Source organism: Scardinius erythrophthalmus (assembly GCF_964197995.2).
Source record: "Scardinius erythrophthalmus genome assembly, chromosome: 12".
In the NCBI taxonomy this organism is placed as follows: Eukaryota; Metazoa; Chordata; class Actinopteri; order Cypriniformes; family Leuciscidae; genus Scardinius; species Scardinius erythrophthalmus.
In genome coordinates, this window is record NC_138232.1 from 2,166,856 (window position 1) to 2,183,186 (window position 16,331).

At 35.3% G+C, this 16,331-nt stretch overlaps 1 protein-coding gene across 6 annotated transcripts in view; it reads left to right on the top strand.

Annotated features, from left to right (window-relative positions):
* tox2 (TOX high mobility group box family member 2) overlaps positions 1-16,331 on the top strand; it is a 140,065-nt gene that overhangs the window by 57,898 nt on the left and 65,836 nt on the right. For all 6 annotated transcript variants that reach the window (XM_081380898.1, XM_081380894.1, XM_081380895.1 and 3 more), the window contains one exon: positions 8,927-8,986. In XM_081380898.1, coding sequence (XP_081237024.1) covers positions 8,927-8,986 — 60 coding nt within the window. The remainder of the gene's footprint in view (positions 1-8,926; positions 8,987-16,331) is intronic.

Sequence of the window (16,331 nt, forward strand, 5' to 3'; positions counted from 1 at the left end):
TGCATCTGTGTAATCATCAGACCATCGTTCATATGTCACATCTGTACATTTAATTCCTCCTCGTTTGTGAGACTCTGACACATTCCTGCATTCTGTTTTTCCTTTCTTTCCTCCTCCGCCTGATTTGGAGAGACTTGCATAGTCAATTACGCTGGAGTTTGAGAGATGGAGTGCGCTGGAGTTGCCATATTTTTTGTATGATATTAATATTTCATAAGTGCCATTCTCAGCTGAATATCTAAGAGAGAGCGCCTATTAGATTCGGCACTGCCAGAATATTATTCATTCTCCGGAGAGGAGACGAGCACCGGTAGCTCCCGTCATTACCTCGGCTGTTCTCTCGGATCCGGAGCGCTGTTCTGGCAACAACTGGATTGTTTGAGTTGTCGGGTCCAAGTTGGCCTGGACGAGCGCACGGGTTGCCAGATTACAGTAACCGAGACCGAATAAAAGGTCAGAAGCAATGTGAATTGGACTCTGGTGAACTGAGTTAAATTGCACTGTGAATTTAGCCGATTAATTAAGCACTCGGGTGCGAGGTCATGCTGTTTCACGTCACAGTTGTGTGTGTTTAACTGTATTTACCAATCAGAATCCGGAATGATTTATAATTTGCATTTAAAATCAGATTTCTGATTGGATGAGCTGCGTTTTTATTCTTCTTGAAGTTTCTTTGTGGCTTAGTACAGTCAGACTAATGAACTGTTATATTTGTGGCGAGAATGATTTCCTGATGATTATTAATAGTGGTTTTACCTATTTAATTAACTTTTTTATCATATTACTGTCGCCATCATTTTCCAAAGCTCAAACACACTCACATTTGTGCATTTAAAGTGATTTTACCATGGTTTAACTCCTCTTTGCAATGCTTATTGCATTATTGCATCATGTTTAAAAAGTTCAAGGCTGCGTGTGAAAATGCTTCTATTTTGCATTTCTGAGAGTTGAATATAAATGTTTCACTACAGATTATATCTTGTAATTTGAGTCTCAAAAATAGACACGCATTCAAGAATGTCTCAAAATACGCTGTTGCTTAATGAACAAACGCTGATGATCTCAGAGATCTGAGATGAGCATCTCGAGCTTCAATGGAAAAAGAAAATCTGACTGTTTGTACAAAGAGTCACGTGATAACGTAAGTAAATGAGAATCATTGGTCACAATAATGCAGCATCTTTTAACATTTAAAAAACTTGCAATACTTCTATTTCTATAATATAGTCAGAAATAGTCCAGAATCTTTTTAATATTGAATATTTTGTAAAAGATATGATCAATTAGTCATAACAAAATGTTTTTACATTACTTGAACTTAACAAAATAATTTAAGCAATTTCAACTTTTATAAGTAAGTTATATGAGATTTGACTCAAAGGTCACCTTATGTTGCAAAAATGAAAATGTTCAATGTCAGTTTAATATTCCTTATTTTGAAATGCCAGTTCGATTATACTTAAATAATTTAATTAGCAACTGAACTCAAGCTTTTAAGTTGATTTTTTTTTTTACAATGTAGTATATATTTATACTTCTAAAACCTTACATTATTATATATTTTCCAAAATCCTAAAACTTAATTTCCGGGTTTACCGGAGTCATGCCATGAGAAATCAAATTTTCCTTGATCTTTCGACATAAACGAGGTCTTTGTACCATTAAAACATCCTGCACGTTTCAGAGCTAAAATCGTCCCCATTATAAACAAAGCATTTATTTAATCAAGCTCTATGAACGGCTTGTTTGGATATTGCGGGATCTGTGACGTCACATGGGCAAGCACATTTGCATATGCCCGCCTCCAGAGCAAGACATCGACCAATAGTTATTCATCACCACACCATAGGCCCCGCCCACTGGTGTTCAGTCACTGAACAGCTGACATCTGGACGTGAGTGTCGCGTCAAAAGCAGACGGAGCCATTATAATGACTGACACTGTCTACACCTGACTGTACACGCTCAGGTTCTGATGGACTGGAGTCTGTCGATAAGAGCGTTTGCTTTGACACATCCAGTTTAAACAGTTGGTTTGAGTCTCTGTAGAAGGATCCCAGCCTCGGAAACAAGCGGATGGTTTATTTTCTGCTGGGTTTTCTGAGCTCTCTTTCATGTCTGAATGGACAAATACACACAACATTGTCTAAATGTTCGTTTTGGAGAGTATTCATGTAAATTATGTCGGTTATGTCTTAAACAGTTGTGAGTGTATCGTATGCGCATCAGTGCATTGGATCCACATGTCATTGGACATGATCCGATGTCTTAAAGTGACAGTGGGTAATAAACCTAATGCGGTCTGTGTCCTTAATATTGATCAAGCAACAAAAGAAAAACAGAAAAGCATTCACTGCTCGTTAATAGCTTTAATAAGGATTAATTATATTTAATTCACACAAATAAATATGTCTGCTTGAAAGAATAGAGAATGATGTATGCAAGTAGTTATAAAGAATTCATATATCATTCATTGAAAAAAAGACTGTGTTCTACTTTAGGAAAAGTGGTTTTATTTCATTTTAAGATTTTTTTAAATAAATGCATTTAAATTTAAACCCATTATATTTTAGTCGACTAAATCTACTTTAGATTTAGTCGACTAAAATCTTATTGTATTTCGTCGACTAAAACTAGACTAAAACTAAAACAATTCAGATGACTAAAATATGACTAAAACTAAATGTCATTTTAGTCAAAAGACTAAAACTAAATCAAAATTTGCTGTCAAACTTAACACTGGTTCGGAGCATTTTGTTTAGTCAGCGAGGCACAGTTTGCAAAGAAACTTTAGTTGACAGAAGAAGCCGTGACTGTATTGAATCAGGGCTGCACAATTAATCCAATTTGTAATCGCAATTACAATTACAGATGCCACAATTATGTAATCGTTTAAAGTGCAATTCCAAAAAAAAAGTTCACTTACATTATTCTGTGTGCTTAAGATGTGTTGTTGTTCTTTCTACAGCTTATCTTAAGGGTTTTTTCCCCCATTGTTTGAATTTTGTTTTGTTTTAATATAACATTATAATACCATGCATATATTTACTTTGATTTGGTTTCTTGAAATATATATATATATATATATATATATATATATATATATATATATATATATATATATATATATATATATTTGACATTTGAGGCTTAATGCTATAGAAAAGCAAAAAAAAAAACACGTTTTTTTCAGGAAGAGTTTTCAGCTGGTTTATTTTGATATACAATATGGCATGCAGTGGCTTCAAACAATGGCATAAAGCTATTCAAAACATCATTCAATGTAAATTGTGCTAATCGCAATTTATAATCGCAATTACAATTTCAAGGGAGTAATCGACAATTATGATTTTTGTCATAATCGTGCAGCCCTACAGCAGGTGCGCCTGCGCCACAAACACAAGTAAATGATTACACAATGCTCTGTCTGTAAAGGACGGTTTTATATGGATCATGTTTTCAAACAGCGAGTGTGTGTTGACACTGTTTCCCATGCAGTGATATTAGCCAATCACAGCAGTGTCTGTTTACTGACAGCCTTAAAGGAGCCGCCGCGCCTTAAAAACTGACTTTTCTTTTTTGCATATATATATATATATAGATTATTTTATGCAAAAAACTTTATTAACATTATAAGTGAACCTCAAGGAACATATTTAAACAATAATAATAATAATATTAAAAATCAATGTCACGATCCTCTTCAAATGAACAAAATCCCAGATTTTCATTGTGTTCTCATACTTTTGGAACTATTGTACCATATGCATCAGTCGATCTCAGACTCAGATTTCTATAATGCAAACAAACTCACACACAGAGCCCAGTGGTGTTCATGTGGTCTGCAGCTTTCTCTGAAATTCAGATGCAAAACAGTCTCTTTCTCTCTGCCATCTATTAGTGCACAGTAAATATTACATGAGCTTTGGATATTACTGGCTTCGGCATGAGTGCATTTGTGTGTGTGTGTGTGTGTGTGTGTGTGTGACTATATTATTTTATTGCAGTGTTCCTTGTTTATTGCTATGGCACATGACCTACTTCCAGCCTCCCGTACTCGGCACGAATCACTCGAAGTGCCCTCCATCTCAACGGCCGTCCCCGCAGAACAATTACACGGCAAAAGGGGCCCAAATGGAGATGTTTGTACTAAATAACACGTGTGTAATTAAGCACTAATGAGCTCTTGTCACTGCCGAATGTGCAATTAGACGGGTAATAGCAAAGCCTGGCGTGGCAGACGTGCCGAGAGAGAGCAGGACTGGTATAATATAGTCACGCTCCTCCTGTAGGATGTATAGCGAGCACACTATGCTAATGTTTCGCATGCATTGGATGACATTTGTCAAAACGTGCAGTATACAAAAGAACACACTGTGTGAGATACTGTATCCCACAATGCAATGCGCTTGACCTTCTATATCCAGACGTGAAATCAATCACAATCGCTTTCTTGACTCCTTATTTTATCCCATTCTGTGTGAACCTAGTCATGTGACAAGCATACTTATGTTTGCATTGTTTATTGTGTATGCTATGTAAGATCTTAATTGTCATCTGCACTTTAATACAATGAAAGCCTTATTTTGTCCGTTCCTCTCAGGAAAGAAGAGACTCGTAAGAAACACTAAATATAAGAGAATAGACTATAAGAGACAATAGCTAGTAAGAATAATACACAATACAGTACGAGACAATACAGGGTCAATACACAGTATGAATAAGAAGAAACAAAATGCAATTAGAACACAAAAAATTAAACTATTTTACAGTATAATAATAATAAGTATGAAGTTGCTGGTAATGAAACGCATGCAAGACTTTTCATCGCTGCTTTAATAGAAAACCCTAAACATCTGTATTTATGCAGAGCAGATATTATTTGGGAAATACGTGTGTGTGTGTGTGTGTGTATATATATATATATATATATATCTCAGTATGTTTTGAGCTCTATCCACACGCAGGTGTTTGCTAATGATATATATCTATATATCTATATATCTCCCTATATATATCTCAGTATGTTCTGAGCTCTATCCACACGCAGGTGTTTGCTGATGTTCATCTCTGTGTTTGTGGTCATGGCTCTTTCTACAGGAACTGGCTTTGAACGGAAGAGTGTGATATAATACTGTATGAGCTGTATTAATAGAGTTAAAGACGGCTGACAAACGCTTTATACATACATACTGAATGTGGTGTGTCTCTTGAATGAAAATTTACCATGATTGATACCAGATTGAAAGCTGTTTCGTGCTCACAAAATCTGCATATATTTGATAAAAAATACCGTAAAATACCGTAAAATTTTGAAATATTATTACAGTTCAAAATCTGTTTTTTTTAGAATATACTTTAAAATATAATTTATTCCTGTGATTTAAAGGTGAATTTTCTCCAGTCTTCAGTGTCACATGATCCTTCAGAAATCATTCTTATATGATGATTTGATGATCAAGAAACATTTATGATTATTATCAGTGTTGAAAACAGTTGCGCTGCTTCATATCTTTGTGGAAACAAAGAAGACACAGTTCCAAAAGAACAGCATTTATTTGAAATAATCTTTTGTAACATTATAATTGCCTTTACTGTCACTTTTGATCGCTTTAATGCATCCTTGAGTATTAATTTCTATCAAAAAATATATAAAATCTTACTGACCCCAAACTTTTCAATGCTAGTGTGTATATATTTCTGTGCACACGTGTCTGAATGTAATAAAGTCTGCAGATAAGGGGGAAATCTTTTAATCTTCCATTATAACTTCACACCACCTCCACACTCTCTCTCTCTCTCTCTCACACACACACACACACACACACACACACACACACACAAACACACACACACACACACACACACACACACACACACAAACACACAAACACACACACACACACACACACACACACACACACACACACACACACACACACACACACACACACACACACACACACACACACACACACACACACACACACACACACACACACACACACACAGACCAAAGCCAGACAAACAACCCCAACTAGCTGAGAATGTCTTTCTGCTTTATTAACAATCTTATTTCCATCTCAATGGCCATTAAGTGCGAGTCTTTTTTTTTTAAACAAAAGTTATTGAATGATCTCTGATCTTAAATTAAATCCTCATGGATTTTCATGAGAGATTTTTAATATATACGTATATATATATAGATTGTAATGTCTATTTTTGGTTCTTCAAACGGCTCAGGAAGAGAAATAGTTATGCAAAAACACCACCCCCATTCTCTCTCTCTCTCTCTCACACACACACACACACACACACACACAGTGTGAAAGGGTGTAATTTGTAAAAAGTGTCTATAGTGCATTTGGATATATTTGCATCTTAATTAGAAGACGGGGGAGGGGGGGCAGATATCATAAACAATCATAAACAAAACTATCAGTGCTGCCTTTAGTAGTGTGTGTGTGTGTGTGTGTGTGTATGTGCAATGGGATGCTACAATGCTGTATTATTGATGCTGCAGTTTGCTGTATAGAATATATGAATGCATGATGAATGTTTAGCGCGCACACACACACATACACACACACACACTCATATGCGTGTGGGGGTGGGGGGTGTTCACATTAGAAGTGCTCTACGACCCCCATCAGCTGTTTGACGGGTTTGTCATTATGCGTGATGTTGGACGGCAGTGTAATATCGCATTTCTCTGTGAGGAGAGAGAGATGGATGAGGAAGCCCAGAGAGAAAGAGAGAAACTCGGATTCTATAGCGTTACGTTTCTCTCCTGCGTTTGCCGTCGCATGCAATGCATGACGTGAAACACTGTCGCAAAACACCGTCACGAAGTTAAAGTGGGGCTTTTGTTAATTCAGTAGGGATGCACCAATCTGCAAATGTTGTGTAGTGCTGATATGATCATGTACATCTATGAAGACTGATATGAAACAAACACTATCAGACTTCTGAAACTGCGTGTTCAGTGATATATTGTACATGCTATCTCCTTTCCAGAGCCGGCCGTTGAGTTTCTGCTGTCATATTGATTTGTGTGGTTTCAGCAAACACCACAATGACGCACTGCCTGTTTGCGAAACTATTTTTTTGTTTTGGCTTGTTTGTCTTATAACTGTTGTCTAAATAATGTTTTTTCCAATTTGGTTTTGTCTAACGAGTGATTATGAAGAAATCAAGACGTAAATTAAAAAAATGAAAGAAACGATTAGCGAGTTAATTGAGTCCTTTATTTCTTTGATTAAAATAATTATTTCTGCACTCCTCAGATGAGCCTTTTTATAATATATACTTCTCATATTGTAGGTTTTTCTCCCTCCTCTTATATTTGACAGCTGATTTGAGATGTGGTCCTTCTCTTTTCTGTCAGCGTTTGCTCGTCCTGCATCTTAGCCTGCATTTAAACACAAGTTCTGAGTAATTCACCTCAGATTCACCAGGGCAGGAGCGACGTGTTTGTTCTCAACCTTTCAATCTGAGGACACAAGCTGCAGGGCAATTGTGGTTGCTGCTTAAATTCTCTGTTTCGGGCTGTCATATCCTTCCTTTCACACCGTTACATTATTTCAGGACGGGTCTCGTTTTCACCTGTTCTGTCTGACAGTAGGAAAAGTAGTTTGCAAATGAAGTATGAGCATATGAGGAAGTGTAGAAGAGATTTGATTCAGGTAGAGTTTGACTACTTGCTAAGATAACAATGTGATCTTTAATTATTAATCGTGCAATGCGTTGTGTGTGTGTGCATTTGTAGATTTTATGAATCTGTGAAAGCTGATTTTATAAGTCTATGGTTGCCCATAACCAATATCATGGCCAATATTATTAACCAATGGTGGTTCAAATCCAATATGATGGCTGATATTTTGCCTTCTTACACCGTGTGCTAACCAGATGCGAATCCATAAGATTCCAGCGACAATACATTTGTCTGTCTACACCAGATGTGACTACGAGACGCCACAAAATCAATCCCTAATCACAGCCAATCAGAAGAGAGTGTGGGCGGAGTCTCTCTGCAAGTGCACTGCACTCATAACCAAATCAATCCCTAATCACAGCCAATCAGAAGAGCTTGTGGGTGGAGTCTCAATGCAAGCACACTGCACTCACAACCAAATCAATCCAAAATAACAGCCAATCAGAAGAGCGCGTGGGCGGAGTCTCTCTGCAAGTGCACTGCACTCTCAGTGTTCATAATCAAATTCATAAATAATACACCATTTTAACATTATTAAAAATACATACCGAGTTACTGAAACAATCTGTCATAAAATACACTTGTTTGTTCGCATTGAGTTCTTATTTCCTTTAATTTATTTCTTCTTTACAATAGTTCTGTGGTAAATGATCCATTTTCGCTTTCAGTACAACTAGAAGAAAATTCAAAATGATATTCAAACTCACATTAGATGCTTTTAACATTAAATAAAGCACATAATCGGTACCTGAGATTATCGTTATTATAATTTGTATGTTGTTGTTCCAGCCGCGACATTGCCGAAATATAAACCGTTTCTAAAATAGAATTGTTGCATATCGCCATCACGGCTGGTTAGGACAAAAACTCTGATTAACACGCATAGAAAGAGGCCTTTCATCGCATGTTACAGTCTGGTTATGACGAGGTGTCATAAAAGCAGCATTCTCATTAAAGCTCAGATCTAGAATTGCAAATGAATATTACAATGTTTGCAATGCTGCATTAGAATTTCACCAAAAGAAGCAGAACATGCCCTATAATGCTGTCTAGTTAGGAAACACACTCTTTTTCTCTCTCTCTCTGTCTCTCTCTGACGGTTTTGATGGAATTGTTCTTTTTTCCACGTTCTGTCTGATATGCAAATCATTTTCCTTTATCTCAGCTGTCTGACCAATCAAACTTTAATCTTCTTCTCTCTATCTGCCCGCAGTTTGATGGTGACAACATGTACATGAGTGAGAACAACCAAGAGTTCCTCTCCCCGAGTCAGGTGAGATTCAAATCCCTCAAACCTGGTGTTTGAAAGCCTGGATTTACAGCTTTCTTAGCTCCTTATGTTCATCTTTTCCAGTGTTTTCAATCAAATAACATAGGAAATGTCTTTTTGTTCTGTATATTTTTGATTTTCGTGTGGCTTTCGACCAACGACATTAGCATCTCGAGGATCTGGATATACTCATGAGACCAGGAACAAACGTGAAACTAGTCTAATGACATGCTCTTTAGGAATATTAATGGCCAAATCATAGTGAATATATTCTGCATGCTGTATATTCGTAGTTCTGTGGGATAAACATGAAGAGGATCTGATAAAGCTCCTCCACTCTCTTCTTTTGTCTTGGTTTGTTTACTCTGAGACTCTTATTTGACATCTGTCTGCGGATCTTCTTCGCTTGACCAGATTCAGGCAGTTCAGACTGATTTTTGCCTTTAACGCTGTAATGTTACACACACACACACACACACACACACACACGCGCGCAGACCAAAGCCAGACAAACAACCCCAACTAGCTGAGAACGTCTTTCTGCTTTATTAACAGCGTCTCTCTTATTTCCGTCTCATTGGCCATTAAGAGTCTTTTTTTTTTTTTTTTTACAAAAGTTATTGAATGATCTCTGATCTTAAATTAAATCCTTGTGGATTTTCATGAGAGATTTTTAATATATACGTATATAAATATAGATTGTCTATTTTTGGTTCTTCAAACGACAGTGATGCTCAGGAAGAGAAATAGTTATGCAAAAAACAGCTTGACAAGATTGAATTAATTATCTTGCATATGAAAACACATCAACTTGACATTCACTGTTTTTATTATTATATTTGTGTCTTATTTTTTAATTGTTATATTATTAAAATGGTTTAATAACAAACTGGCATGTTTCACAGCATGTTTTACTTCTGTAATGTATTTCAGAGTCTGTAATTCACAGACATCCTAGTGCTATTTGTTTATGTGTATTTGTGTCTATGCAATTCACCATTCGCTGGGAGTTTGATTGACAGACGATCTGAGCAATCATAACGCAATGACAAAAAAAAGTTAGTAGATTAACGTCTGTAGACTTCAACTTAAAAAAGGTGCGTATTGACGTCTTTCCGCGGTGTAAATAACAAACCTTCTGATATTCAATTATGTTTATTTCGTGCTATAACTAGTAGTAAAGAGATTATCAGTTTACGTGTCTTTGCGAAGGGTCAATTGGGTTCAAAAGTTTGAGAGCAGATTTTTTTTATTTAAACCTGAAAATAAAGAAACATTCTGAAATAAAATGTATATATTAAATATACAACAAATATAATACAAATATTATAGAAATACAACTATTGTAAGGTTTTAAATAAAATACACTATTTAAATTATAAATATTAAAATATTCTGCATTATTTCTATATGACTAATCAAATGTTAATTAATTAATTAATGAATAACCTAGAAATATTTTTTAGAAATAAGGATATTATAGAAATATAAATGCTATATTAAGTTTTTTAAATGTTAAAATGTACTGTAAATTTTAAATGTTAAAGGATTCTGCATTATTTCTATGTGCCTAATCTAATGTAAGTGATGAGTTAATTTATCACTATAGGAAAAAAATTACAGAAATATAAATATTATGTCTTATAAGTATAAATACATACTATAAATTATATAGATTAAATGACGGCTTGTATGTAATGCATAAATAATGTAAATTATGTAATATTTTTTTGCGACTAATCAAATGAAAGCAATGAGTTAATTTATCCCTAAGAAAAAAATATAGAAAAGATTATATAAATATAAATATTATAAGGTCTTCTAAGTATAAATACATACTATAAATTATAAAGATAAATGGCTGCATTATTTGTTATATATGTAATACATAAATGATGTAAATTATGTAATATTTTTTTGCGGCTAATCAAATGTAAGTAATGAGTTAATTTATCCCTAAGAAAAAAAAATATAGAAAAGATTATAGAAATATAAATATTATAAGGTCTTCTAAGTATAAATACGTACTATAAATTATAAAGATAAATGGCTGCATTATTTGTTATATATGTAATACATAAATTATGTAAATTATGTAATATTTTTTATGTGACTAATCAAATGTAAGTAAATGAGTTTAAACCATTTAAATCTAGAAAATTAGGGTTTTGAGGAATATAAAATATTATAGAAATATATAGAAATATAAAGGTTTTATAAGTATAAAAGGTAACACTTTACAATCAGGTTTCATGTAGTTAATGTTAGTTTATTTAATGCATGAACTAATGTTAACAAATGAGACCTTATAAGTGTTACCGTATAAATATATACTACACATTATAAATGATTCTGCATTATTATGATCATTGACATTCAGTTACTTAGTTTTAATTGGTCATATGTAGACATATTGATATTGATCATGTGACTCTTTGTCAGATTGTCTTCTTCCATTAAAGCTCAAGATGCTATTGGAGAACATGATCGTCAGGTTGTGTTCATTAATCTGACAATATAATCCATAATAACAAAAAGTGTATTCAATTATGCAAAAAGCTCTCAGATCCCACTGTACATGTGAAGATCAGGAGAGGCTGTTTGATCTCTTTTCTTTTTTTATTCCGTTGTTACTTTGAAACTGATTCCATTTGAAAAGGTTCCATTGAAAACGACTGTCATGGAAACAGGCCTGATCCCGAACGGCCACACACAAGGCCAGTCCATCACACACTCACACACTCGTTTGGGTCTCGGATCAGGCGCCGTGTCCTTCCCAGGAGTCTTCACATTCACGTTGACTGAGCTGTCCTCCTGCAACCTTTGACCCCGTCTGATTGTAGGGGAGAGTTCGTCTCCGTTTGGCCCCTAACGAGCCCTGTGTGTGTTCAGGGTCACCGAGGATCGCCACGGTAACCGCCGCCAACAAAAGAGTGTGTAGTCCGCCGAGGGTTGACCTCCAGCCAACTCGACCGATCGATAGTGGCTCAACAAGAGCGAAAAAACGAGAGAGAGAGAGAGAGAGAGAGAGAGAGAGAGAGAGAGCTGAATGAAGCTGAGAATGAGAGAGAGAGAGACAGATACAGCGAGAGAATTGATTACAAAGAGAAAACATCAATGCTTCTTCTGTTCTGCGTGACGTTTTCTGCTCAATTTACATGTGAGAGTAGGAATATTTCACCTCTCTCTCTTTTTATTTACGCTCATGTCGTATTAAATAGATCAAAAGTGACAGTAAAGACATTTATAATGTTACAAAAGATTCTATTTCAAATGCATTCTGAACATTCTATTCATCAAAGAATCCTGAAAATGTTTCTCGAGCATCAAATCATCACATTAGAGTGATTTCTGAAGGATCATGTGATACTGAAAAATTCAGCTTTGATCACAGGAATAAATTACACTTTACTGTATATTCACATAGAAAACAGTTATTTTGAATCATAATAATATATCACAATTTCTACTGTATTTTTGATCAAATAAATGCAGCCTTGGTGAGCAGAAGAGACTCCTATCAAAAGCATTAAGAAATCTGACTGAACGTTTTAAATCTGACTGAAAGTGAGCATAGACTTCATAATAGACTATATATATATATATATATATATATATATATATATATATATATATATATATTTCTGACATTTATAAATATAGTGCACAATTTGTATGAAATAAATAACAGCACACTGGTTCAGTCTGACGTGAGGGTGAGTAAACGACAGAATTCCCATTGTTGGGTGAACTATCCCTTTAAACGTGATCTCAGTTTGAAAGCGCTGCTTCTGATTAGCATGCTAAGCCGTCCTCCAGCACTGTGTCAATTTACTCATCCTTTATCAGCTGAAGTTCATCTCAATGTGATAGCGCAGCGTAAATGTTAGTCTTTGCATTTGCATTCTTGGCTGAAGAAAGTAGCTGGGAAATGTCTCTAATGGACTCGCCGTTTGAGTATGCAGGAGACGTCGCGGTCGAGATTATAATCTCACAATTAGAGTAACAAGGTTTTATTGATTGCTTCCCGGAGCTTTGGTTGCCAAGCAAGCCTGTGATTAGAGAAAGACTGAGAAAACTCTTCCAGAGGAGCATTTGGCTGCTGATCTGAGACGTCAGAAGAGGGATTCTGTTACTGAGGGTGACAAGGGCTTCGTGAAGACAGTTTACATGTATACTGATCCAAAACTGAACTGTCAGGGCCAAGAATCAGAGCAAAACTAACTAGAGAACTGTAGATATTTACAGAAGGACTAGTTTAACTGTCTTTGAGTCTTTCACACGTTTTATCTGCCCTGCTGGTTATTATTTTGGTATCATTTATATACTATTGTACTATTTATTAGAGCTTCATTAAAGAGATTCGTTCAAAAACGCTGATTCATCCAGTAATGACATGAGTGAAGTCTTTATAAGTGAGTCATTGAATCATTTATTAAAGAGATTTGTTTAAAAACGCTGATTCATCCAGTAATGAAACGAGTGAAGTATTTATGAGCGAATCATTGAATCATTCATTAAAAAGATTCGTTCAAAAATGCTGATTCATCCAGTAATGAAACAAGTGAAGTCTTAATGAGCGAGTCATTGAATCATTCATTCAAGAGATTCGTTCAAAAATGCTGATTCATCCAGTAGTAAAACAAGTGAAGTCTTAATGAGTGAGTCATTGAATAATTTATTAAAGAGATTTGTTTAAAAATGCTGATTCATCCAGTAATGAAACGAGTGAAGTATTTATGAGCAATTCATTGAATCATTCATTCTTGCCGTTTTTTAAAACAATTTATTCAGATTCATTAGACTGCAGCAATTAACATTTGTCAGAGTAGATTACGTTATTTTGTTTAGTTGTCTGTTCAGAATCGTGTTTGAAAAAATAAACTAAAAATGTTATTCTAAATTTATCCAGAGTCATGCAGCTCTACTACTATATACTTTATATTTTTTTATAGTTTGACTAACTTATAATGTATAAAGGACACTGTAATGTAACTATCCACTATACAGTTTTATAGTTTTACTATAAAAAATGCATGTGTCTAGAACAGAAGTCATACTCCTGAAGGGATGATTTGAAACTTCAGATGAACTTCAGTGCACAGATAGCACATTTTATGAACTGAATAATTAATGCAAGCTCTTATCAAAAACTAGATTCACGTTACGGCTTTTAAAACTTTGTCTTGCTCCATAGACTTTCTAAGTGCATCACTGTACTGTAATTATTTTCTGTGGTAATTGGCATCATGCATCATGCTGTACAGAACGTGCCTGTACCTTTATATGCAAATGGCCTCTGTTCTGATTGGCCAACTCTAAAATAGTCTAGATTGAATGGATAAAATATGTATATAAATATATAGTGAAGAGATCAAGATCCCAGTGAAAGTCCAGTGTATGATAAGTGAGGTCTGTGTTTCATGTGTATCTGTGATTGAGTTTGCGCTGTACTGTGACTGACTGTGATTTGGGGATCTGGTGTCATTGGCTCGTTTGCTCTGATTAAAGCGGCTTTGTGTCGACTGTAAACTCCAGCCGTATGGAGGAGAATTGCATGTGTGTGTGTGTGTGTGTGTGTGCGTGTGCGTGTGCATGTGTGTGTGTGTGTGCTGCTCTCCCTGCTGGTCCGAATTACGGCTGAGTACATTACTATGATTTACAACTTCCTCCTGCTGTTTAGATTGAAGAGAGAGAGAGAGAGAGAGAGTGCGATGGCCCGTTCGCCCTGCCCCCTCGCCCCGCAACCACCACACATCTTTTGTGAAATGAAAACAAAGCACGAGCCTGCCAAAATATTTCTATAGTCGATTGCTGAGCAAGCAGAGAGTCTGTCAGAAAACAAAAGGCGAGAGAGATCGCTGGACGGCCGGATTTGATGCCACAGCAAAACTCACATTCTCTTACAAAGTCTCTGATCACTGACTGAATCTCATTAAACCCGCCAGAACATGTCCAGGTCATATTTCTCCACGCCATTTATGTTTTGCATAAAGACAATAAAGCCAATTTGAAGACCATTAGGATTTTTTTTTTGCATTGCATGACATTATTTTCATGGCAATTAAGGACATTTACCCTCAAACTCTAATTACTGTAATGCAATATCAGTTGCATTTTATTATTTGCATTCGGCATTGTTTTTCCCCTGTGGTCCACCGGTCACATGCATTGTGGTAGTATTTATTATAATGCTTTTACATTTGAAGGGAAAAACGCATTTTGCAAAAATGCAATTTATGCTGATTTAAATAATTTTTCATTTCTGAGCATCATGAGAATTCAAAAGCAAAACATCTGGATGCATTACAATAATGGTCGTTTGGGGTAAAATGTGTTCAGTTATCATGAGAACAACATTACAATGCAAAAAGTCTAAACGTAGGCTTTATTTGCTTTATGCAAAATGTGATTTCTTGCTTCTTTCTTTTAATTTTAGGGCTGAATTATGTGTTAGACGTGTGCTTTCATGAGACTCAGCCCATCAATCTGTTTGGAATATTTCTCTGACACAGAACTGTTAACAAATGCGTCCGAGTGTTTATTCTAGTCGCTGGTGTTGCCAAGTCCTCTGATATCCTTCATGTGTGCCGTGAGTGAAGTCCTTTGATATCATCCTTGATATCATATGTGTATATAGTGAAAGTGTTTAAAGCATAACTGCTTATATCTTGTGTGCTTTGTTTATTCATTTTGTTCTATTTTTTTTAATGCCCCACACAACACTTTAGCCATTAGTCGCTCTTTCAGATTAAGATCAGAAGGAAAAGATCAACATTTTCCATGTGCAAAACAACACAAAACTTCATTTTCGAAGGATTTCATGAAGCCTCTGTGATCATTTCATCAGAAAACTTGGCATTTTCCTTTCAAATGTCATTAATATCACCATCATTTTCAGCACAGAATGCTAAACAAATTAAATGAACTAGTGAACAACTTTAGATTGCGTTATCTGAAGATAGTTTTGAATCTGCAATACATATGTAATAGAAGTCTCTTATGCTCACCAAGGCTGCATTTATTTGATCATAAATACATTCAAAATTGTGATATATTATTATGATTCAAAATAGGTTTTATTCCTGTGATCAAAGCTGAATTTTCAGCATCATTACTCCAGTCTCCAGTGTCACATGATCCTTCAGAAATCACTCTAATATGATGATTTATGATTAATACATTTTATTTTGCAGGTTTCTTTGATGAATAGAAAGTTCAAAAGAACAGCATTTATTTGAAATATATTTTTTTGTATCATTATAAACGTCACTTTTGATCAATTGAATACGTCCTCACATGATAACTGAGGCTTTACGCGATCCTCTGCTGTTAAACAGTGTGCTTG